The 24,972-nt window shown below is 57.7% G+C and overlaps 1 protein-coding gene across 1 annotated transcript in view; it reads right to left on the reverse strand.

Moving 5' to 3' along the window:
* TMEM214 (transmembrane protein 214) overlaps positions 1-21,281 on the reverse strand; it is a 42,292-nt gene extending 21,011 nt beyond the window's left edge. The window contains exons 1-10 of the mRNA XM_073557861.1: positions 21,023-21,281; positions 15,357-15,562; positions 14,278-14,428; positions 14,043-14,177; positions 13,561-13,643; positions 12,630-12,735; positions 11,868-11,949; positions 11,621-11,722; positions 11,238-11,379; positions 9,312-9,403 (exon numbers count right to left, since the gene is read on the reverse strand). Coding sequence (XP_073413962.1) covers positions 9,312-9,403; positions 11,238-11,379; positions 11,621-11,722; positions 11,868-11,949; positions 12,630-12,735; positions 13,561-13,643; positions 14,043-14,177; positions 14,278-14,428; positions 15,357-15,562; positions 21,023-21,149 — 1,226 coding nt within the window. The 5' untranslated portion in view covers positions 21,150-21,281. The remainder of the gene's footprint in view (positions 1-9,311; positions 9,404-11,237; positions 11,380-11,620; positions 11,723-11,867; positions 11,950-12,629; positions 12,736-13,560; positions 13,644-14,042; positions 14,178-14,277; positions 14,429-15,356; positions 15,563-21,022) is intronic.
* Between the last annotated feature and the right edge of the window lie 3,691 nt (positions 21,282-24,972).

Below are 24,972 nucleotides of genomic sequence, written 5' to 3' on the forward strand. Positions count from 1 at the left end.
GGTCTTGATGCGGCTGGTGCATGACAATATGGCCCAAACCCAGACTGACCAGAAGCACTAGTACGACCAACTCAGAGGGGAGATTCTGCTCACAGGACAACTAATAAGTAGTATACTCTACAAATCTGGTCTTTATGGAAGAGCAGCAGATGACACCAAAGGAAAACGCTGTGTGTAGCCGTCATAGAAAATATTACAAATCCTTGAGGTCCCTCATAGGCAGGGCCGCCATCAGGGCATTACAGCCCTTAGTACTGTATGGGGCCTGGTGATAAGGGGGGCCCGAGCACGCTGGCAGCCCGTTCCATGCTTGGGGCCCCCGACATTTTGTTCAAGCTTCGCCGCTTTATATTCATAACTCCCAGCCAGTGAAAGGAAATGGGCAGGCACTGTAGCTTTAAGCTACGGCCCGGTGCATCATGGTCCAGTCAGCCTCACGTGATGTCAAACGCTTCTCTGCTGCACTTCCTCATTTCGGAGCAGAGCAGTGTGCGCTGTGCCACGTGGGAGCAGAAGATGGCGGACAGCAAGGTGAGGCGCAGACCAGACCAGAAGAGTAGAGGCAGCGGCGTGCGGATTGGACGTGCAGGTGGAGGTGGCAGGTGAGCAGGGTGAGTACTCTTTCAGAGTCTCTCTGTCTCCGGTGGTGTGGCGGCAGTGGGTCTGGGCCTGCATTCCAACAGGGACCCGGCCCAGGGCAGGCAGGGAGGGGGCGCAGCATTCCACCAACAGGGCCCAGGTTGAGCAGGGGGGCCACAGCATTCCAACAAGGCCCCGGCCCAGGACAGGCGGGGGGCCCGCAGCATTCCACCAACAGGGCCCAGGGCAGGCAGAGGGCCGCAGCATTCCACCAACAGGGCCCAGAGCAGGGAGGGGGGGGGGGGACTGCAGCATTCCAACAGGGCCCCGGCCCAGGGCAGGCAGGGGGAGCTCACAGCATTCCACCAACAGGGCCCAGGGCAGGCAAGGGGGGCCGCAGCATTCCACCAGCAGGGCCCAGGGCAGGCACTGGGGGGGCCGCAACATTCCAACAGGGCCCAGAGGAGGCAGGGGGGCCACAGCATTCCATCAAAAGGCCCAGGGCAGGCAGGGGGGGCCACAGCATTCCGCCAACAGGGCCCAGGGCAGGCAGGGGGGGCCGCAGCACTCCACCAACAGGGCCCAGGGCAGGCAGGGGGAGCCGCAGCATTCCACCAACACTGCCCTGGGCGGGCAGGCAGGGGGGGCCGCTGCATTCCACCAACAAGGCCCATGGCAGGCAGGGGAGCCGCAGCATTCCACCAACAGTGAACAGAGCAGGCAGGGAGCCCCCACAGCATTCTACCAACAGGGCCAAGGGCAGGCGGGGGGGCACAGCATTCCACCAACAGGACCCAGGGGAGGTAGGGGGGCCACAGCATTCCATTATCAGGGCCCAGGGCAGATAGGGGGGCCACAGCATTACATTAACAGGGCCCAGGGCAGGCGGGGGGTGCAGCATTCCACCAACAGGGCCAGGGCAGGCAGGTGGGGCGCAGTATTCCAACAGGGCCCCGGCCGAGGGCAGGCAGGGGGGCCCACAGCATTTCTCCAACAGGGCCCAGGGCAGGCAGGGGGGGCCACAGCATTTCTCCAACAGGGCCCAGGGCAGGCAGGGGGGGCCACAGCATTCCTCCAACAGGGCCCAGGGCAGGCAGGGGGTGCAGCAATCCACCAACAGGGCCAGGGCAGGCAGGTGGGGCGCAGTATTCCAACAGGGCCCTGGCCGAGGGCAGGCGGGGGGGCCCACAGCATTTCTCCAACAGGGCCCAGGGTAGGCAGGGGGGGCCACAGCATTCCACCAACAGGACCCAGGGCAGGTAGGGGGGCCCACAGCATTCCACCAACAGGGCCCAGGGCAGGCAGGTGAGGCGCAGCATTCCAACAGGGCCCCGGCCTAGGGCAGGCAGGGGGGGCCCACAGCATTTCTCCAACAGGGCCCAGGGCAGGCAGGGGGGCCACAGAATTCCACCAACAGGGCCCAGGGCAGGCAGGGGGGACCACAGCATTCCACCAACGGCCCAGGGCAGGCAGGGGAGGGCCGCAGAATTCTAACAGGGCCCCACCCCAGGGGGGGTCCACATTCCAACAGGGCAGCAGGGGGCCTGCATTCCAATGTTGCCCAGGGCAGAATGGAGACATGGGGCAGAATGGAGATAAGGGGCAGAATGGAGACAAGAGGGCAGAATGGAGACAAGAGGGCAGAATGGAGACAAGGGGGCAGAATGGAGACAAGGGGGCAGAATGGAGACACTGGGAAGACTGTAGACATGGTGCAGGATGGAGATCGATGGAGCAGGAATATGGGGCAGGATGGAGACAGATGGTGCAGGATCATGGGGCAGGATGGAGACAGATGGTGCAGGATCATGGGGCAGGATGGAGACAGATGGTGCAGGATCATGGGGCAGGATGGAGACAGATGGTGCAGGATCATGGGGCAGGATGGAGACAGATGGTGCAGGATCATGGGGCAGGATGGAGACAGATGGTGCAGGATCATGGGGCAGGATGGAGACAGATGGGGTAGGATGGAGACAGATGGAGACAGATGGGGTAGGATGGAGACAGATGGAGACAGATGGGGCAGGATCATGGGACAGATGGGGCAGGATCATGGGACAGATGGGGCAGGATGGGACATCACATGGGGGCAGGAACATATGGCTGTAGCCAGAAATGAGACACACAAGGGCCAGAATGGGGGTTATTACCATAGGGGCTAATTAAGGGATATTATTACTGCAGTGATGTATTTATTTTTTGAGGATACTGTTTTAAATGGGTGGGCAGTCCTGTTACTGTGCAGAGCCACACTATGTCGCCTTTTTTTCTTCATCTGGTGTAGTTTAGAATTTGGGAAAAAAATAAGTAATGTGTTCTGCAAGCGGTGCTATAGATAACTGTGTTATTTCCTGCAGAGATGAGCCCTGGCTGGAAGAAGTGATGTCAGTCTGTGCTGGATGAAGATTAAAAGCAAAGATGATGGACTTCACATAGAGACATCACTTGTGAGTCAGTGTGTTACCTGTACACTGACACTATACACTGAATACTATATACAGCAGTCGTGTGTACAATGTCACCATGATCACTGTATTACCTGTACACAAACACTGCATACTAAGTACAGACCTCCTGTGTATAATGGCACTTATGCTGACATTAGTATTTTTTTAATGTTTTTTTAATACTGATCAGCATTGTAGTATTGTCACTATGTGGTGGTAAAATACTGTCTGACCATGGTGTGGCGGTATTTTTTCCTTGTATGTGCTATTATTTGGTCACTATGAGGTGCTAATATGTGGTCTGGTCATGGTGTGGTGGTATTTGATCATTGTATGTGGCATTATTGGTTATCATATGGTGGCAATATATGGTCTGGACATTTTGTGGTGGCATTTGTTCCTTGTATGTTCTATTATTTGGTCACTATGTGGTCTGGACATGGTGTGGTGATATTTGTTCCTTGTATGTGTCATTATTCGGTCACTGTGGTGGTAATATGGTGTCTGGTCAAGGTGCGCTGGTATTTGTCCCCTTTATGTGATATTATTGGTCATTTTAAAAATTGAAAAATAAATAAAAATTTACCTAAATTGTATTGGATAATGTAACAAATGTTTAATAGGTTAGAGTAGAGTAGGGCCCGGCCATAAGCGTCTACCTTGTCGTCGTGGCAGATTTAAACAATCTTTTGACTGTGGACAGTTTGAGGGGTGGAGGCAAGGCTGGGGTGGAGCCTTGGCGGAGTCTCAAGGGGGTCGTGAAAATTTTGCCAGTATGGGGCCCCAAAATTCCTAGTGGCAGCCCTGCTCATAGGCCCTTTTTCTTTCATCTACCATTTGTCCCCAGGAGCTAGCACTCAAGCCTGTCCTTATGTAAAATGGCAGTGACAGATGTGAAGCAGATTAATTACAATGCGAGGAGGAGTCCTCTTTATTCCCGGGTGACTGAAGAGGACGAGTATTGTCCATAGATAGAGAGACAGGAAAAGGTTATTAGGATCTGACGGGATCAAAGGAAGATCTCGCCCCCTTTACACACAGCCATGGTCCCTGCAGACAGTGAGTCTCCGGGAGAGAAATACAGAATATTGGAATTTCTATCCATCCAATATTAATGAGACGTACATTTTCTCTTAACTATAAACCCGATCAAACAGCCCCAAACCCATAGGGGCCATATAACCCCCAGCAGCTCGGCCATGATTGGTCTCTCAGCGTAGATAAAATCCCGATACAACAGATGGCATCAGGCTGGATCTCCTGTGATCGCACTAAGAGGAGTTATTACATAAATTGCGATTTCTTAAAATTATGACGGGCTGAGTCCGGCCCACAACCCGGCCTGTTGTGAGCTCATCTGTTCATTCACCTTTTGTGTCCGAGGATCTCCCTCTTCTGGTGAAGGAAGGTAGTGAGGCTGATTTGGATGAAAGAAACCAAACACCTGATCAGGTGGATTGTGACTGGGTAACCGGAACTTCAGACTGGATATAAGGCAGCCGACGCCTTTCTGAGTGGCTGGTGATTTCTCTGCTGGATTCTTGGAGACCAGTCTGATTCCTGCTTCCCAAAGATAAGTTTTTGCTCTGCTACTGACCTTATTAGTTTTGTTTTTGTATACCTTGTTTTTTTGAGTTCAGCCATCCCCGGCTGGGGGTGTGCTGGATTCTTATTCCTTGATCAGTGTTCTCTTCTGCTCTGCTTTCAGAATATTCTGAGTGCTGATATAGGGTTTGAAGTCTAGTGACTTCAGGATACTTTTTGCTTATCAGTTGTGTTGCTAATATTTTTAGCAGGGTTTTTTCGGATTGCAGACAGCAGCTTTTCTGTCCTGTCCTTTTTAGTTAGCTTGGGCCCCATCGTTTGCTCAACCTATCTTTCTATCTGTGTTAGTGTTTTCATCTTGCTTCACCGTCATTATATGTTGGGGGCTGCCTATTGCTTTGGGGTCTGCTCTAGGGCAGTCAGTTTTTCTCTTTTCTCTCTTTAGGCTTATTTAGATCTCCGGCTGTGACGAGGTGTCTAGGATCACCGTAGGAACACTCCACGGCTACTGCTAGTTGTGTGATAGGATTAGGGGTCTGCAATCCACTAGTTTCCAACCTCTCTGATTTTCTGGGCTGAGCTTGTGTTTTGTTTTTTCCTCCTCGGTGACTCAATCATAACACCGGCCCTTGTGAGGTCATCATAGAGGGGGTGTGTGGGTGGGACTCGGGGTCTGATAAAAGATCGATCCCAATTATCAGTGTTCGTACAGCGTTACATGTCATGTATGTAAAGATAAAATAAAACACAAAAGCGCGCCCATAGGGCCTTACCAGTGCAGATATAAATTAAATAGTGCAGGGTACTCACCCTCAATAGTTGTGCGCTTAGTCACATGCAATGAAGCTGCAGGTTGGTGTAGACAGACAGCGTCTGCTTCCATTGCTCAAAGAGGAAATCCCAAGAGGGAAAAAAAACACCAGATTCCCGGGCTGCTATATTTCAGCCATCAAATAGAGGAGATCCAGTAGATTGTAGAAATTGGTTCCAATATCAGAACTTCAGGTCGAATGTACATTCGACCTGAAGAAGAGGTCACTGAATGGACCTCGAAACGCGTTGTCTCTGTATGTACCATAAATAAAGTACTGATATTGGAACCAATTTCTACAATCTACTGGATTTCCTCTATTTGATGGTTGAAATATAGCAGCACGGGAATCTGGTGTTTTTTTCCCTCTTGGGATCTCCTTCGGCTAAACTGGATCGTCTCTGTGATCGGTGTAGTCAGTTCTCCTGATTATCCCTTTTACTTTCTGTACCTCTATATGCTGTATTTTTTCCACCTTGTAAAATCTCTTGTATGTTTTTCATACACACTGCCTCCCTTTGGAATATAAAATTGAATAGTTCTGTTCCTTCTGTTCTGGAAACTACGCCTCAAAGCCATAAGCAACCGTACGGGGTCCATTCAACCGAGACAGAGTGGTGGTGGCGGCGAGTAGCCTGGGGTTGTCGGTGAGCTGGCTGTGACCGTACCGGGGTGTGTACACATATTCCATGTGTTGGAGTCTGGAGGTGTATATGCCGTGAGCTCACCACTAATATTCTGATAGCCGGCCTAGCGGTGCGAACAGGCTGAGGCCTTCTCCACTGATAGTCGGCCAATCGTGTAATTGTCCGGATGATAGGGGGCAGCAGAGAGCGGTACGCTCTAAAGATCACAGCGGGTGGTACTCATGACCTTCCAGGCCTGTGATTTCAGGGATTAAGAAAATCCTGACAAATCAATACCTTTGACAGTGGCAGAAAACTAACACTACACATCACCCTGAAACCACCATCCCCATGGTCACACATGGCGGTGGCAGTATCTTGCTGTGGGGAGGCTTTTCTTCAGCAGGGGCAGGGAAGATGGTGAGAGTTGGTGGGAAGATGGATAGAGCTACATACAGGGTAATCCTGTTAGAGGCTGCAAATGGCTGGAGACTGGGGTGCAGGTTCACCTTCCAGCAGGAGAATGACCCCAAACATCCCGCCAGAGCCACAATGGAGGTTTAGATCAGAGCAGATTCCTGTGTGTGAGCGGCGCAGTCACCGTCCAGACCCAAATCCCAGAGAATCTGTGACCAGACGCGGAAATTACTGATCACAGATGTCTCCATCCAATGTCACTGAGCGAGAGCGAGGGGGCAAAATGTCACCTCTAAATGTGCAAAGCTGGGGAGACAGACCCCAAAAGACTGCAGAGAAAGGTGGAGAGACAGACCCCAAAAGACTGCAGAGAAAGATGGAAAGACAGATCCCAAAGACTGCAGGGAAAGGTGGAGAGACAGACCCCAAAAGACTGCAGAGAAAGATGGAGAGACAGATCCCAAAAGACTGCAGAGAAAGGTGGAGAGACAGATCCCAAAAGACTGCAGAGAAAGGTGGAGAGACAGATCCCAAAAGACTGCAGAGAAAGGTGGAGAGACAGACCCCAAAAGACTGCAGAGAAAGATGGAAAGACAGATCCGAAAGACTGCAGGGAAAGGTGGAGAGACAGACCCCCAAAAGACTGCAGAGAAAGGTGGAGAGACAGATCCCAAAAGACTGCAGAGAAAGGTGGAGAGACAGATCCCAAAAGACTGCAGAGAAAGGTGGAGAGACAGATCCCAAAAGACTGCAGAGAAAGGTGGAGAGACAGACCCTAAAAGACTGCAGAGAAAGGTGGAGAGACAGATCCCAAAAGACTGCAGAGAAAGGTAAGACAGACAGACCCCAAAAGACTGCAGAAAAAGGTCAGAACCCAAAAGACTGCAGAGAAAGGTGGGAGAGACAGACCCCAAAAGACTGCAGAGAAAGCTGGAGAGACAGACCCCAAAAGACTGCAGAGAAAGGTGGAGAGACAGACCCCAAAAGACTGCAGGGATAGCTGAAGTGACAGACCCCAAAAGACTGCAGAGAAAGCTGAAGTGACAGACCCCAAAAGACTGCAGAGAAAGGTGGAGAGACAGACCCCAAAAGACTGCAGAGTGGAGAGACGGACCCGAAAAGACTGCAGAGAAAGGTGGAGAGACAGACCCCAAAAGACTGCAGAGAAAGGTGGGAGAGAGACCCCAAAAGACTGCAGAGAAAGGTGGAGAGACAGACCCCAAAAGACTGCAGAGAAAGGTGGAGAGACAGACCCCAAAAGACTGCAGGGAAAGGTGGAGAGACAGACACCAAAAGACTGCAGAGAAAGGTGGAGAGACAGATCCCAAAAGACTGCAGGGAAAGGTGGAGAGAGACAGACCCCAAAAGACTGCAGAGAAAGGTGGAGAGACAGACCCCAAAAGACTGCAGAGAAAGCTGAAGCGACAGATCCCAAAAGACTGCAGAGAAAGCTGAAGCGACAGACCCCAAAAGACTGCAGAGAAAGGTGGAGAGACAGACCCCAAAAGACTGCAGAGAAAGGTGGAGAGAGACAGACCCCAAAAGACTGCAGAGAAAGGTGGAGAGACAGATCCCAAAAGACTGCAGGGAAAGGTGGAGAGAGACAGACCCCAAAAGACTGCAGAGAAAGGTGGAGAGACAGATCCCAAAAGACTGCAGAGAAAGCTGAAGCGACAGATCCCAAAAGACTGCAGAGAAAGCTGAAGCGACAGACACCAAAAGACTGCAGAGAAAGGTGGAGAGACAGACCCCAAAAGACTGCAGAGAAAGGTGGAGACAGACCCCAAAAGACTGCACAGAAAGGTGGAGAGACAGATCCCAAAAGACTGCACAGAAAGGTGGGAGAGACAGATCCCAAAAGACTGCAGGGAAAGCTGAAGCGACAGACCCCAAAAGACTGCAGAGAAAGGTGGAGAGACAGACCCCAAAAGACTGCAGAGAAAGGTGGAGAGAGAGATCCCAAAAGACTGCATTGTAAAAGGTGGAGAGAGAGATCCCAAAAGACTGCAGAGAAAGGTGGAGAGAGAGATCCCAAAAGACTGCAGAGAAAGGTGGAGAGAGAGATCCCAAAAGACTGCAGAGAAAGGTGGAGAGAGAGATCCCAAAAGACTGCAGAGAAAGGTGGAGAGAGAAATCCCAAAAGACTGCAGAGAAAGGTGGAGAGACAGACCCCAAAAGACTGCAGCAGAGAAAGGTGGAGAGACAGATACCAAAAGACTGCAGCAGAGAAAGGTGGAGAGACAGACCCCAAAAGACTGCAGCAGAGAAAGGTGGAGAGACAGACCCCAAAAGACTGCAGAGAAAGGTGGGAGACACGGACCCCAAAAGACTGCAGAGAAAGGTGGGAGAGACGGACCCCAAAAGACTGCAGAGAAAGGTGGAGAGACAGACCCCAAAAGACTGCAGCAGAGAAAGGTGGAGAGACAGACCCCAAAAGACTGCAGCAGAGAAAGGTGGAGAGACAGACCCCAAAAGACTGCAGCAGAGAAAGGTGGAGAGACAGTCCCTAAAAGACTGCAGAGAAAGGTGGAGAGACAGTCCCCAAAAGACTGCAGAGAAAGGTGGAGAGACAGACCCCAAAAGACTGCAGAGAAAGCCGGTCCTACATAGCAGTGACTCAGGGGGCTGAATACTAATGCAAGGAACAATGATCAGATTTATATTTATATAATAATTAGTACACCCTGGATCGCTCTCCTCACACGTCACTTATACTTGTTACTCACAAAAAAGTCCCAATAAAAGTTTCTGGTTGTAACATGAAAAAATGTGGAGAAGGTGTGAGGGGGCACAGCATCGTGTGTGAGCCGAGACCCCGGGCTGAGGACATGGACAGCCCCCTGCAGGGTGACGCACGCTCCGCTCTGGGGGCCGGACACTCACCTGGACTGTGACAGGTGCTTGGTGTACAGCTGCCTCCACACGCTGAAGCTGAGCGGGTCCAAGTGCAGACACTCGTACAGACTGTGGAGAAGCTGCAACAAAGAGAGGAGCAGCTGTCACTGCTACCGGACACACACACACTGCTGCCGGACACACACACTGCTGCGCTCACACTGCTGCCGGACACACACACTGCTGCGCTCACACTGCTGCCGGACACCCTCACTGCTGCGCTCACACTGCTGCCGGACACCCTCACTGCTGCGCTCACACTGCTGCCGGACACCCTCACTGCTGCGCTCACACTGCTGCCGGACACCCTCACTGCTGCGCTCACACTGCTGCCAGACACCCTCACTGCTGCGCTCACACTGCTGCCAGACACCCTCACTGCTGCGCTCACACTGCTGCCGGACACCCTCACTGCTGCGCTCACACTGCTGCCGGACACCCTCACTGCTGCGCTCACACTGCTGCCGGACACCCTCACTGCTGCGCTCACACTGCTGCCGGACACCCTCACTGCTGCGCTCACACTGCTGCCGGACACCCTCACTGCTGCGCTCACACTGCTGCCTGACACCCTCACTGCTGCGCTCACACTGCTGCCAGACACCCTCACTGCTGCGCTCACACTGCTGCCAGACACCCTCACTGCTGCGCTCACACTGCTGCCAGACACCCTCACTGCTGCGCTCACACTGCTGCCAGACACCCTCACTGCTGCGCTCACACTGCTGCCGGACACCCTCGCTGCTGCGCTCACACTGCTGCCGGACGCCTTAACTGCTGCCGGACACCCTCACTGCTGCCGGACACCCTCACTGCTGCCGGACACCCTCACTGCTGCGCTCACACTGCTGCCAGACACCCTCACTGCTGCGCTCACACTGCTGCCAGACACCCTCACTGCTGCGCTCACACTGCTGCCAGACACCCTCACTGCTGCGCTCACACTGCTGCCAGACACCCTCACTGCTGCCGGACACCCTCGCTGCTGCGCTCACACTGCTGCCGGACGCCTTAACTGCTGCCGGACACCCTCACTGCTGCCGGACACCCTCACTGCTGCGCTCACACTGCTGCCGGACGCCTAAACTGCTGCCAGACACCCTCACTGCTGCCGGACACCCTCACTGCTGCCGGACACCCTCACTGCTGCCGGACACCCTCACTGCTGCGCTCACACTCCTGCCGGACGCCTTAACTGCTGCCGGACACCCTCACTGCTGCCGGACACCCTCACTGCTGCGCTCTCACTGCTGCCGGACGCCTTAACTGCTGCCGGACACCCTCACTGTTGCGCTCACACTGCTGCCGGACACGCTCACTGCTGCGCTCACACTGCTGCCGGACACCCTCACTGCTGCGCTCACACTGCTGCCGGACACCCTCACTGCTGCGCTCACACTGCTGCCGGACACCCTCACTGCTGCGCTCACACTGCTGCCAGACGCCTTAACTGCTGCGCTCACACTGCTGCCGGACACGCTCACTGCTGCGCTCACACTGCTGCCGGACACGCTCACTGCTGCGCTCACACTGCTGCCGGACACCCTCACTGCTGCGCTCACACTGCTGCCGGACACCCTCACTGCTGCGCTCACACTACTGCCGGACGCCCTCACTGCTGCGCTCACACTGCTGCCGGACGCCCTCACTGCTGCGCTCACACTGCTGCCGGACGCCCTCACTGCTGCGCTCACACTGCTGCCGGACGCCCTCACTGCTGCCCTCACACTGCTGCCGGACGCCCTCACTGCTGCCCTCACACTGCTGCCGGACGCCCTCACTGCTGCCCTCACACTGCTGCCGGACGCCCTCACTGCTGCGCTCACAATGCTGCCGGACGCCCTCACTGCTGCGCTCACACTGCTGCCGGACGCCCTCACTGCTGCGCTCGCACTGCTGACTTGGACCACGTACCTCTTTCTTCATGAGGTCGGGGCAGTTCGGCGTCGCTCTGGACAAGAAGGAAGGGAAGTACGTGTGCAGTGTGCTCTCTGGGGTCGCCCCAAACGCCAGCACCTTCAGTCGGGGGTACAAGTCTCGGAGCTGCTCCTGCTGGCTGCAATATAATAGGGAGTGTGAGAGAACAGGACCCCTGACCCCGACACTGCAGCGCCTGGACCAGGGCTCCGCATGCTGCATTCACAGCCGAAGCTGCAAGGATATTTCTAACATTTCCTCACATTCTACCTCCGATCAGGGAGATAAAGTGCTGCCAGGAAACCTCTGCAAGTCCCACACAGGACCAGCAGGGGGCATCTGCCATCAGCCCCATCCCCCGCACCTCTGTAGTCTCCTACCTGGCGGACAGCGAGTTGTTTGGCATGAAGGCGAAGTCCAGGAGCGGGAAGAAATCCTTGGGGCCGATCATCCCGAACCCCTTGGTGAGATTAGAGTGCAATCTGAGGGGAAACCGCGAGATATCACAGCGCTGCGGCACACTGCCCCGAACCCTGCAGCCCCCGACTGCGGAAATATACCAGACTGGTAATAGACTACAACTCCCAGCATGCCCCAACAACACACCCAGCAGGTGGCGTCACTCACAGCAGGAGGCGGTCCAGGTAGGATATGGCGTAGGGCGAGAGCGTCTTGATCCCAAGCACGGGCAGCATGAAGCCGAGCCAGACTGCAAGGAAGAGACCGGCGTGAGTCAGAAGGAGATGACACTCCCACACCGCGCTGCGCCCCCACCCGCTACGCTCCATGCTGTGCTCCAAATGTCCCCACTCTGTGCTACGCGGCTCTTCACCTCCTGGTTCAGTGCTGTGCAGCCCGCCCTGCCCGATCTGTAGCCCGCTCTGTGCTGTGCAGCCCGCCCTGCGCAGCCCGCCCTGCGCCGTGCAGCCCGCCCTGCCCGCCCTGCGCCGTGCAGCCCGCCCTGCGCAGCCCGCCCTGCGCCGCGCAGCCCGCCCTGCCCCGCGCAGCCCGCCCTGCGCCGTGCAGCCCGCCCTGCGCCGTGCAGCCCGTCCTGCGCCGTGCAGCCCGCCCTGCCCCGAGCAGCCCGTCCTGCGCCGTGCAGCCCGTCCTGCGCCGTGCAGCCCTTCCTGCGCCGTGCAGCCCGTCCTGCCCCGTGCAGCCCGCCCTGCGCCGTGCAGCCCGTCCTGCCCGCCCTGCGCCGTGCAGCCCGTCCTGCGCCGTGCAGCCCGTCCTGCCCGTTCTGTGCTGTGCAGCCCGCCCTGCCCGATCTGTAGCCCAATCTGTGCTGTGAAGACCACCCTGCCCGATTTATAGCCCGCTCTGCCCTATCTGTAGTCCGCTCTGTGCTGTACAGCCCGCCCTGCGCCCCTCCCTCCAAAGTGCACCCACCTTTCAGTCCCTCTGTTAGATCGGCGTACCCCGCCTGCCCCACAGCCCACATCATGGCAAGACAGCGTGCCGGCCGGTTCTGCTGAGCGCGCAGCATCTCCAGGTACTGAGGAGAGACAGAGAGGGGCGACACATTAAATCAGAGACAGCGCCACCCCAGTGCACAGGTCGTGTCTGGTACTGCAGCACAGATTCCCGATGTAAAAGGCATGGAGTTGCAGAGCCGCGCTGAGGATGACGGGACATCACCTGCAGACAGCGGCTCTGGGGTAGAGAAGACGGAGACGGCAGAAAGCTCCGGCCGCTGCATGGAGGACGACAGCGACAACCACGGGGCGCCCGCGCCATCCTGGAACTGTTAGTGTGCATCAGCCCCAACGCCCAGAGGAGACAATCTACCAGGCAGGATTACGGGGGTTGTCGCCTTTCATCCCCGGTTGCAGTGTGATAAAATGACAACCGCGCTTTCCTCCCCCTACCCTGGTCCAGTGCTGGCTCTCCACTGCTGCCTCCGCGTACAGTATCGGCTACGGCACTGACGTCATGTCATCAGCCAATCGACGAGCTCAGCAGAGAGAAAGCCCCCTGGACCTGCGGAGCTCACCGATTGGCTGCTGAGCTGAGAGTGCCAATAGTGGACACCGGGAGCAACAGCACAGCCTCAGCGCTGGACCGGGGGATGGGGAGCACGCCGCCCCCAAGGACAAAGGAAAAAGGACAAGCTCATTAAGTGATCTGCCCGCACCGCAGCTGAGGGTTTGTTACAACTGAGCCCAATCCTGGTGAGCTGAAGAGCTCTGTTCTGATAGTTTGTTACAATGTATAAGTGCAGAGAGGAACACAAAGCATCATCCAATGGGGAACAACTGTGACAAGCTGCGAGAAATGAGACCAATCCCACCCATCCAATGGTAGCCCCGTGCTCAGTTACCTTCTTTAGGTTAACAGTGACGGTTTTGGGCTTGTCCAGTAGAATGGCCTGGATACAGATCCGAAAGCCGTGGACGGACTCCCCTGAGTACAGAAGAGAAGACACAAGTCACTACACAATCTGCAAGCACCAGCAGCCAGCGACACAAAGCGGTGCCATCCTCACCCATACACAAGAAGCACTGGCCGGGCCTCTCTGCCAGACCGCCCCCGCCAGACCGACCCTGGCCACATCCAGACCGCACCCCCGGCCACTGCCAGACAGACCCCCGCCAGACCGCACCCGTGCTACCGCCAGACAAAACCCGGGCACCACCAGACCAACCCCCGCCAGACCGACCACCGGCCACCACCAGACCGCACCTCCCCCACAGCTGTTTCCACGCCCACCATCTGCACGCCAGACCACCCTACCCGTCCGCCACCCTCCCCCCTTATCCCCATGCCGGACCACCCCGCCCATCTGAATGCCAGACGCGTCACCTGCGGGTTTGTCCACCTGCTGCAGCATAGCGAATATGCAGTAGTCCAGGAACATCTCCATCTCGGTGGGCGCCCTCAGGAGCAGCGTGCGGATGACGCCCCTCAGCTCCCGGCTCACCAGGCAGTAGGGGTAATCTGAGGAGAGGACGACACCATAAACCCTGCTCCACCAGCGACAGGCGCACCACCTCACAGTGGAGTGGACCGCACTACTCGCAGCAGGCACACTGCTAACCGTGGGATTGGTGGCTCGGCACCAGCTCGTTCTTGGGGGTCTGCAGCTTGTCGTTCAGGTAGCCCACCAGGTCCTTCACCCAGATCTGGGGATTCTCAGGAAACATGGTCTGACTCTTCTCCATCGCCATTTGCATCTCCGCCAGGTCCAGCTGGAGAGAAAGCAGCAAGAGCGGGTCACATCCCCCCCCCCGCCAGCAGCACAGAGCGACATCCCCCCCCCCGCCAGCAGCACAGAGCGACATCCCCCCCCGCCAGCAGCACAGAGCGACATCCCCCCCCCCGCCAGCAGCACAGAGCGACATCCCCCCCCCCGCCAGCAGCACAGAGCGACATCCCCCCCCCGCCAGCAGCACAGAGCGACATCCCCCCCCCCCGCCAGCAGCACAGAGCGACATCCCCCCCCCCGCCAGCAGCACAGAGCGACATCCCCCCCCCCGCCAGCAGCACAGAGCGACATCCCCCCCCCCCCGCCAGCAGCACAGAGCGACATCCCCCCCCCCCCCGCCAGCAGCACAGGGCGACATCCCCCCCCCCCCCCGCCAGCAGCACAGGGCGACATCCCCCCCCCCGCCAGCAGCACAGGGCGACATCCCCCCCCCCGCCAGCAGCACAGGGCGACATCCCCCCCCCCGCCAGCAGCACAGGGCGACATCCCCCCCCCCCCGCCAGCAGCACAGGGCGACATCCCCCCCCCGCCAGCAGCACAGGGCGACATCCCCCCCCCCCGCCAGCAGCACGGGGCGACATCCCCCCCGCAGAATAGTGAGTGCAGCTCTGGAGGTGACTAGAGGATAAGACATGATGTAACAGCAGAATAGTGAGTGCAGCTCTGGAGGCGACTGGAGGATAACACATGATGTAACAGTACAATAGTGAGTGCAGCTATGGAGGCGACTGGAGGATAAGACATGATGTAACAGTACAATAGTGAGTGCAGCTCTGGAGGTGACTGGAGGATAACACATGATGTAACAGTACAATAGTCAGTGCAGCTCTGGAGGATAAGACCCAGTGTAACAGTAGAATAGTGACTGCAGCTCTGGAGGTGACTCGCGCCACCCTATGTGGGTCACTCACCGCCTGCAGCGCCTCCTCCAGTGTGGTCCGCTTCTTCAGAGTTGATGAGGTGCTGCCCCCGAGAGACGTCTTCTTGGAGCTCTTGCCGGCGCTCGGCGGCTTCTTCTGGGGCTCGGAGCTGCTGCGCGGGGGAACCTGCTCCTTGTTCTGCTGCTTCTTCATTATCTTCTCAAATCCTTGTTCATACAGCGACGGCTGGACGGGGACTGCAAGAGACGAGACGAGGTCAGCGCTGAGGAGCCCTCCCATTGTGCAAGGAGGAGAGTGTGCGAGGGTTAACCAGAGACAGGCCCTCCCCCAACCAGGACTCAGATGGTGCATGCTGGGACTTCTAGTCCTCGCCGCACTCAGCCCTCACCGCCCGGCCCCTGCTGGGACTTCTAGTCCTCGCCGCACTCAGCCCTCACCGCCCGGCCCCTGCTGGGACTTCTAGTCCTCGCCGCACTCAGCCCTCACCGCCCGGCCCCTGCTGGGACTTCTAGTCCTCGCCGCACTCAGCCGTCACAGTCCGGTCCCTGCTGGGACTTCTAGTCCTCGCCGCACTCAGCCGTCACAGTCCGGTCCCTGCTGGGACTTCTAGTCCTCGCCGCACTCAGCCGTCACAGTCCGGTCCCTGCTGGGACTTCTAGTCCTCGCCGCACTCAGCCGTCACAGTCCGGTCCCTGCACCTGCAGAGCAAACATCGCATCCCAGACCCTGAGGAACCACAAGTCCCAGCCTCCTGACCTAACACTGCTGCCTCCTGGGACTTGTGGTGTGAAGACGATGTCACCCTATGGTGCAGGAGCTCAGGGCAGGCTGGGGCTTGTGGTGCCCTCCCTCCTGTCATCCAGCTGTCAATGCCTCTGCGCACTCTGGGGTTGCTGGGGCTTCTAGTCCTCGCCGCACTCTGCCCTCACCGCCCGGCCCCTGCTGGGACTTCTAGTCCTCGCCGCACTCTGCCCTCACCGCCCGGCCCCTGCTGGGACTTCTAGTCCTCGCCGCACTCTGCCCTCACCGCCCGGCCCCTGCTGGGACTTCTAGTCCTCGCCGCACTCTGCCCTCACCGCCCGGCCCCTGCTGGGACTTCTAGTCCTCGCCGCACTCTGCCCTCACCGCCCGGCCCCTGCTGGGACTTCTAGTCCTCGCCGCACTCTGCCCTCACCGCCCGGCCCCTGCTGGGACTTCTAGTCCTCGCCGCACTCTGCCCTCACCGCCCGGCCCCTGCTGGGACTTCTAGTCCTCGCCGCACTCTGCCCTCACCGCTCGGCCCCTGCTGGGACTTCTAGTCCTCGCCGCACTCCGCCCTCACCGCCCGGCCCCTGCTGGGACTTCTAGTCCTCGCCACACTCAGCCGTCACAGTCCGGTCCCTGCACCTGCAGAGCAAACATCGCATCCCAGACCCTGAGGAACCACAAGTCCCAGCCTCCTGACCTAACACTGCTGCCTCCTGGGACTTGTGGTGTGAAGACGATGTCACCCTATGGTGCAGGAGCTCGGGGCAGGCTGGGGCTTGTGGTGCCCTCCCTCCTGTCATCCAGCTGTCAGTGCCTCTGCGCACTCTGGGGTTGCTGGGGCTTGTGGTGCCCTCCCTCCTGTCATCCAGCTGTCAGTGCCTCTGCGCACTCTGGGGTTGCTGGGGCTTGTGGTTCCCTCCCTCCTGTCATCCAGCTGTCAGGGCCCCGGCGCACTCTGGGGTTGCTGGGACTTGTAGTTCCCTCCCTCCTGTCATCCAGCTGTCAGTGCCCCTGCGCACTCTGGGGATGCTGGGACTTGAGGTGCCCTCCCTCCTGTCATCCAGCTGTCAGTGCCTATGCGCACTCTGGGGTTGCTGGGACTTGTGGTGCCCTCCCTCCTGTCATCCAGCTGTCAGTGCCCCTGCGCACTCTGGGGTTGCTGGGACTTGTAGTTCCCTCCCTCCTGTCATCCAGCTGTCAGTGCCCCTGCGCACTCTGGCGTTGCTGGGACTTGTGGTGCCCTCCCTCCTGTCATCCAGCTGTCAGTGCCTCTGCGCACTCTGGGGTTGCTGGGGCTTGTGGTTCCCTCCCTCCTGTCATCCAGCTGTCAGTGCCTCTGCGCACTCTGGGGTTGCTGGGGCTTGTGGTTCCCTCCCTCCTGTCATCCAGCTGTCAGGGCCCCGGCGCACTCTGGGGTTGCTGGGACTTGTGGTGCCCTCCCTCCTGTCATCCAGCTGTCAGTGCCTCTGCGCACTCTGGGGTTGCTGGGGCTTGTGGTTCCCTCCCTCCTGTCATCCAGCTGTCAGGGCCCCTGCGCACTCTGGGGTTGCTGGGACTTGTGGTGCCCTCCCTCCTGTCATCCAGCTGTCAGTGCCCCTGCGCACTCTGGGGTTGCTGGGACTTGTGGTGCCCTCCCTCCTGTCATCCAGCTGTCAGTGCCCCTGCGCACTCTGGGGTTGCTGGGACTTGTGGTGCCCTCCCTCCTGTCATCCAGCTGTCAGTGCCCCTGCGCACTCTGGGGTTGCTGGGACTTGTAGTTTCCTCCCTCCTGTCATCCAGCTGTCAGTGCCCCTGCGCACTCTGGGGTTGCTGAGACTTGTAGTTCCCTCCCTCCTGTCATCCAGCTGTCAGTGCCCCTGCGCACTCTGGGGTTGCTGGGACTTGTAGTTCCCTCCCTCCTGTCATCCAGCTGTCAGTGCCCCTGTGCACTCTGGGGTTGCTGGGACTTGTGGTTCCCTCCCTCCTGTCATCCAGCTGTCAGTGCCTCTGCGCACTCTGGGGTTGCTGGGACTTGTGGTTCCCTCCCTCCTGTCATCCAGCTGTCAGTGCCCCTGCGCACTCTGGGGTTGCTGGGACTTGTGGTGCCCTCCCTCCTGTCATCCAGCTGTCAGTGCCTCTGCGCACTCTGGGGTTGCTGGGGCTTGTGGTGCCCTCCCTCCTGTCATCCAGCTGTCAGTGCCTCTGCGCACTCTGGGGTTGCTGGGACTTGTGGTGCGCTCCCTCCTGTCATCCAGCTGTCAGTGCCTCTGCGCACTCTGGGGTTGCTGGGGCTTGTGGTGCCCTCCCTCCTGTCATCCAGCTGTCAGTGCCTCTGCGCACTCTGGGGTTGCTGGGACTTGTGGTGCGCTCCCTCCTGTCATCCAGCTGTCAGTGCCTCTGCGCACTCTGGGGTTGCTGGGGCTTGTGGTGCCCTCCCTCCTGTCATCCAGCTGTCAGTGCCTCTGCGCACTCTGGGGTTGCTGGGACTTGTGGTTCCCTCCCTCCTGTCATCCAGCTGTCAGTGCCTCTGCGCACTCTGGGGTTGCTGGGACTTGTGGTGCCCTCCCTCCTGTCATCCAGCTGTCAGTGCCTCTGCGCACTCTGGGGTTGCTGGGGCTTGTGGTTCCCTCCCTCCTGTCATCCAGCTGTCAGTGCCCCTGCGCACTCTGGGGTTGCTGGGGCTTGTGGTTCCCTCCCTCCTGTCATTCAGCTGTCAGTGCCTCTGCACACTCTGGGGTTGCTGGGACGAGTGGTGCCCTCCCTCCTGTCATCCAGCTGTCAGTGCCTCTGCGCACTCTGGGGTTGCTGGGACTTATGGTTCCCTCCCTCCTGTCATCCAGCTGTCAGTGACTCTGCGCACTCTGGGGTTGCTGGGACTTGTGGTGCGCTCCCTCCTGTCATCCAGCTGTCAGTGCCTCTGCGCACTCTGGGGTTGCTGGGGCTTGTGGTGCCCTCCCTCCTGTCATCCAGCTGTCAGTGCCTCTGCACACTCTGGGGTTGCTGGGGCTTGTGGTGCTCTCCCTCCTGTCATCCAGCTGTCAGTGCCCCTGCGCACTCTGGGGTTGCTGGGACTTGTGGTGCCCTCCTTCCTGTCATCCAGCTGTCAGTGACTCTGCGCACTCTGGGGTTGCTGGGGCTTGTGGTTCCCTCCCTCCTGTCATCCAGCTGTCAGTGCCTCTGCGCACTCTGGGGTTGCTGGGGCTTGTAGTTCCCTCCCTCCTGTCATCCAGCTGTCAGTGCCTCTGCGCACTCTGGGGTTGCTGGGACTTGTGGTGCCCTCCTTCCTGTCATCCAGCTGTCAGTGCCCCTGCGCACTCTGGGGTTGCTGGGGCTTGTGGTGCCCTCCCTCCTGTCATCCAGCTGTCAGTGACTCTGCGCACTCTGGGGTTGCTGGGGCTTGTGGTTCCCTCCCTCCTGTCATCCAGCTGTCAGTGCCTCTGCGCACTCTGGGGTTGCTGGGACTTGTGGTGCCCTCCTTCCTGTCATCCAGCTGTCAGTGCCTCTGCGCACTCTGGGGTTGCTGGGGCTTGTGGTTCCCTCCCTCCTGTCATCCAGCTGTCAGTGCCTCTGCGCACTCTGGGGTTGCTGGGGCTTGTAGTTCCCTCCCTCCTGTCATCCAGCTGTCAGTGCCTCTGCGCACTCTGGGGTTGCTGGGGCTTGTGGTGCGCTCCCTCCTGTCATCCAGCTGTCAGTGCCTCTGCGCACTCTGGGGTTGCTGGGGCTTGTAGTTCCCTCCCTCCTGTCATCCAGCTGTCAGTGCCTCTGCGCACTCTGGGGTTGCTGGGGCTTGTGGTTCCCTCCCTCCTGTCATCCAGCTGTCAGTGCCTCTGCGCACTCTGGGGTTGCTGGGGCTTGTGGTTCCCTCCCTCCTGTCATCCAGCTGTCAGTGCCTCTGCGCACTTTGGGGTTGCTGGGACTTGTGGTGCCCTCCCTCCTGTCATCCAGCTGTCAGTGCCTCTGCGCACTCTGGGGTTGCTGGGACTTGTAGTTCCCTCCCTCCTGTCATCCAGCTGTCAGTGCCTCTGCGCACTCTGGGGTTGCTGGGACTTGTGGTGCGCTCCCTCCTGTCATCCAGCTGTCAGTGCCTCTGCACACTCTGGGGTTGCTGGGACTTGTAGTTCCCTCCCTCCTGTCATCCAGCTGTCAGTGCCTCTGCGCACTCTGGGGTTGCTGGGACTTGTGGTGCCCTCCCTCCTGTCATCCAGCTGTCAGTGCCTCTGCGCACTCTGGGGTTGCTGGGACTTGTGGTGCGCTCCCTCCTGTCATCCAGCTGTCAGTGCCTCTGCGCACTCTGGGGTTGCTGGGACTTGTGGTTCCCTCCCTCCTGTCATCCAGCTGTCAGTGCCTCTGCGCACTCTGGGGTTGCTGGGACTTGTAGTTCCCTCCCTCCTGTCATCCAGCTGTCAGTGCCTCTGCGCACTCTGGGGTTGCTGGGGCTTGTGGTTCCCTCCCTCCTGTCATCCAGCTGTCAGTGCCTCTGCGCACTCTGGGGTTGCTGGGACTTGTGGTGCGCTCCCTCCTGTCATCCAGCTGTCAGTGCCTCTGCGCACTCTGGGGTTGCTGGGACTTGTGGTTCCCTCCCTCCTGTCATCCAGCTGTCAGTGCCTCTGCACACTCTGGGGTTGCTGGGGCTTGTGGTTCCCTCCCTCCTGTCATCCAGCTGTCAGTGCCTCTGCGCACTCTGGGGTTGCTGGGACTTGTGGTTCCCTCCCTCCTGTCATCCAGCTGTCAGTGCCTCTGCGCACTCTGGGGTTGCTGGGACTTGTGGTGCCCTCCCTCCTGTCATCCAGCTGTCAGTGCCTCTGCGCACTCTGGGGTTGCTGGGACTTGTGGTTCCCTCCCTCCTGTCATCCAGCTGTCAGTGCCTCTGCGCACTCTGGGGTTGCTGGGACTTGTGGTGCGCTCCCTCCTGTCATCCAGCTGTCAGTGCCTCTGCGCACTCTGGGGTTGCTGGGGCTTGTGGTTCTCACCCCCCGCGGTGATGGCGGCCACGGTCGGGGGCAGGTTGCTCTCGCCCAGCGCTCTCCTCCGATCCCCATTCTTCTTGCTCTTCCCGACCACTTTCCATTTCCCGTCCACGGCAGCTCCGGAAGCCATGTCTGATCACTGCGCTCCAGAACTGCGTCACTTCCGGGAGCGCCAGCCTTCTAGCCCCGCCTATTCCCTAAAAGTGAAGACGTCGTCTGCTCTGATTGGCCGGTGCCCTGACAGAGCGCGGGCTGCGGAGTGGACGAGCGACTACGCCACGTCAGCCGGGAGACTGTGCACTGGAGAGAGGCAGGCGGGCGGCAGGTCACATGATGCCAGGAGGGCGGGGCGGGCGGCAGGTCACGTGATGCAGATGTTGGCTTATCGGTTGCTATGGAGCTATGCCTCATGCTTGTGGAGATGTCATGGCAACTAGTGTTCTAGCTGTGTGGGGAATGGGGGATGATGATGAGGGGCTGTGTGGGGAATGGGGGGTGATAAGGGGCTGTGTGGGGAATGGAGGGTGATAAGGGGCTGTGTGGGGAATGGGGGGTGATGATAAGGGGCTGTGTGGAGAATGGGGGGTGATGATAAGGGGCTGTGTGGGGAATGGGGGGTGATAAGGGGCTGTGTGGGGAATGGGGGGTCATAAGGGGCTGTGTGGGGAATGGGGGGTGATAAGGGGCTGTGTGGAGAATGGGGGGTGATAAGGGGCTGTGTGGAGAATGGGGGGTGATAAGGGGCTGTGTGGAGAATGGGGGGTGATAAGGGGCTGTGTGGAGAATGGGGGGTGATAAGGGGCTGTGTGGGGAATGGGGGGTGATGATAAGGGGCTGTGTGGAGAATGGGGGGTGATAAGGGGCTGTGTGGGGAATGGGGGGTGATAAGGGGCTGTGTGGAGAATGGGGGGTGATAAGGGGCTGTGTGGGGAATGGGGGGTGATGATAAGGGGCTGTGTGGAGAATGGGGGGTGATAAGGGGCTGTGTGGGGAATGGGGGGTGATAAGGGGCTGTGTGGGGAATGGGGGATGATGATGAAGGGCTATGTGGGGAATAAAGGGATCATGAGAGGCTGTGTGCGGAATGGGGGATGATGATGAAGGGCTATGTGGGGAATGGAGAGATCATGAGAGGCTGTGTGGAGAATGGGGGATGATAAGGGGCTGTGTGGGGAATAGGGGATGATGAGAGGCTGTGTGGGAATGGGGGATGTTGAGGGGCTGTGTGGGGAATAGGGGGCATGATTAAGGGCTGTGTGGGGAATGGAGGGATGATGATGAGGAACTGTGGAGCGGGATTCACAGCAGCAGAAGTGGCGCGAGGCTGCAGGACCTCAGCCGAGATCGCAATTTGCGCATGCGCCGCCTGAGGCGGCCATCTTCCTGAAGCCAGATAATTTCTTCCAGCCAAAGACTCTCAGCCTTGCAGTGCTGGGACACCCTTTCCTATCACCCAGGGCCTGCAGCACCACCCCACCGCCGCTGGTTTTGTGCAGCACAGACCCTGCCTTCTGTGACCCCAATCCACTGCCCCCTCCATGCAAGCTCCTCTAAGTACTTATTCATTCTCGTCTGGACTATTGTAACTCTCTTCTAATCGGTCTCCCTCTTACCAAACTCTCCCCTCTCCAATCTGTCTTGAATGCTGCAGCCAGGATCATATTCCTCACCAATCGTTACATCGATGCCTCTACCTTGTGCCAGTCCTTACACTGATTACCCATCCACTCCAGAATTCAGTATAAACTTATTACCCTCACCCACAAAGCCCTCCATGGCTCAGCACCACCCTACATCTCCTCCCTTGTTTCAGTATACCACCCTACCCGCGCCCTCCGTTCTGCTGATGACCTGAGGTTAGTATCCTCAATAATCAGAACCTCGCACTCCCGTCTCCAAGACTAATAGTAGTGGGAATGTGGACAGAGCAGGAGACATTGCCAGACACACATCAGGGGAACAGCTGACGTTACTGAACCCCAGTAACACAGGAACAAGTGTTGATTGTGCAGTCGCCACTTCTGAGCAGCAACTGGCGGGGTTGGAGGCCAGGGGAAATACTAGAGACAGAGTTGAGCCAGAGGCCTAGTTGGAGCACGTTTGAAATCAGTAGTAGTCTACAACAGATATTAAATGTTACACCGCTCCACCATACCCGGCCTCCGCTCCCACACCGCAGTCGGCCTCTGCTCCTACGCCGCAGCCTCTCTCCACCCGACGGCCGCCTGAGGAAGGCGCCTGATTGTTGTGTTTCCTAGCACTCTGGCCTCGCTTCATCGTGTGCACTCTGCTCCTGCAGTTCTGTTCTCGGCTGCTCTCAGCCCTGCTACCCGTGTTCCTTGATCTCTTCCGCAGTTCTTGTGACGAACAGCCCACGGCCGTTCGTCCACTTACGGGCGACGACTAACGGGGGTCCCGCTGCCACCAAAACGCGACGGACAGCGGACCCTGTGTCACCACTATGTCACAGTCCCACCACTGACACCGGTGTATCAGCGGACGGAGGGGCGTGACACAATGCCGGCACACGGCTATCACAGGCGCAGTGGGGCTTATCTTAGTTATCCCAACACTGGCACCATGTGACCAAAAATATCCAGCAAGCTAATCTCGCTCTACAATTTGCCGCAGGGGGAGTTTAATTTGGATGCCCCACCACTGCTATCAATCTTCCAAGTACTGCGGGGATTTATGTATATCCCACTTTCTCAGTTCCACTTTGGAACTCGCAGCTCTCCGGCGCCCCCCTTACCCTCAGGTCAGTCAGGGAACTGCACCTAGGATAATTAGTCGCCGGACGGGCTGCCTGTTGTGAACCGGCAATTAGGCTTCTGCAGTAAGGGAATTATCAATGCTGTGGCTGAAGCCCCTTACTCAGCAATATAAGACCCTTCTAGACTGCCAGCAAGCCGTAATAGCCGTACACAACGCGCTGCCACCAGTCACGGTTACTTAATTCACAGTGTTAAATTAAGAGGGTCCGTGGCAAACCCCTTGAATTAGTAGCGATTATCTATCAAAGGCGTATAGTTCGATTCTTAGAGCATGGAGACAGATCTAAATAATTTCATTTATTTTCCGAAAGAGGACAGTGATTACAGATAAAAGTTGCTATAAAATTGAGACATAAAATATGTACAGTACAGGTATAAAATAAAAGTGGAGAAAACAAAGAGATTACACTCACAGTTCCATATTGTTCCTTAGGCAGACCATGCGGCTTTAAGGGGGGAGGAGCCACACGTCTCCATTCATCTGGAGTTCTTGTCAGCACGGACTCTGCAGCTGTTCTGGGCAGGGTGGAACTTCGAAAGAGACACGGTATCGAAGCTGGGACCGCTCAGGTTACAAAAATATGATTTTCATATCTCTACTTGGTATGGTTTTCGTAATATGACTTTTATGTTTCCCATATACCGGCATACAGCCTGTGTTTTTCCGAACAAAGGGATCCCTTCCCCCTGCTCTTCGAGAGGAAGTTGGTTTAAGGTTTCAGAGCTAGCCCAGGCAGGGGGCACTGGTCAGTGTGTGAGTGAGCCATGGGCGAAAAGAGGAGGGGGGAAGGTGCTGCATGAGCTGACAGCCTGCATTGGCATAGAGGGCTGGATTTTTCTGGAAAGTTACAACAGAAAACATCATATTTTGTAGACAAAACCCCATACCTCACAGACATTGTACATCACACCTCCCCCCTTAAGAGGGCGCTAAGGAGGCATTACCTCTCGGTAATCGGCCATGCGCACCTCAGCGGGTTCGCCCCGGCGGGACAACCCGTCGGCATTGCCGTTTTCGCTGCCCTTCCTGTGTTTTACAGTGAAGTCGTACTGTTGAAGGGCAAGGCTCCAGCGGAGCAACCTTCCATTGGTTCCGGACACTGTGTGCAACCAGCTCAGAGGGTTGTGGTCGGTTACCACCGTGAAGGCGCGCCCATACAGGTAGGGCTGCAAACGCTG

This window comes from Dendrobates tinctorius, unplaced genomic scaffold (genome assembly GCF_039654945.1).
Source record: "Dendrobates tinctorius isolate UK_male_01 unplaced genomic scaffold, ASM3965494v1 ptg000251l, whole genome shotgun sequence".
Lineage (NCBI taxonomy): Eukaryota > Metazoa > Chordata > Amphibia > Anura > Dendrobatidae > Dendrobates > Dendrobates tinctorius.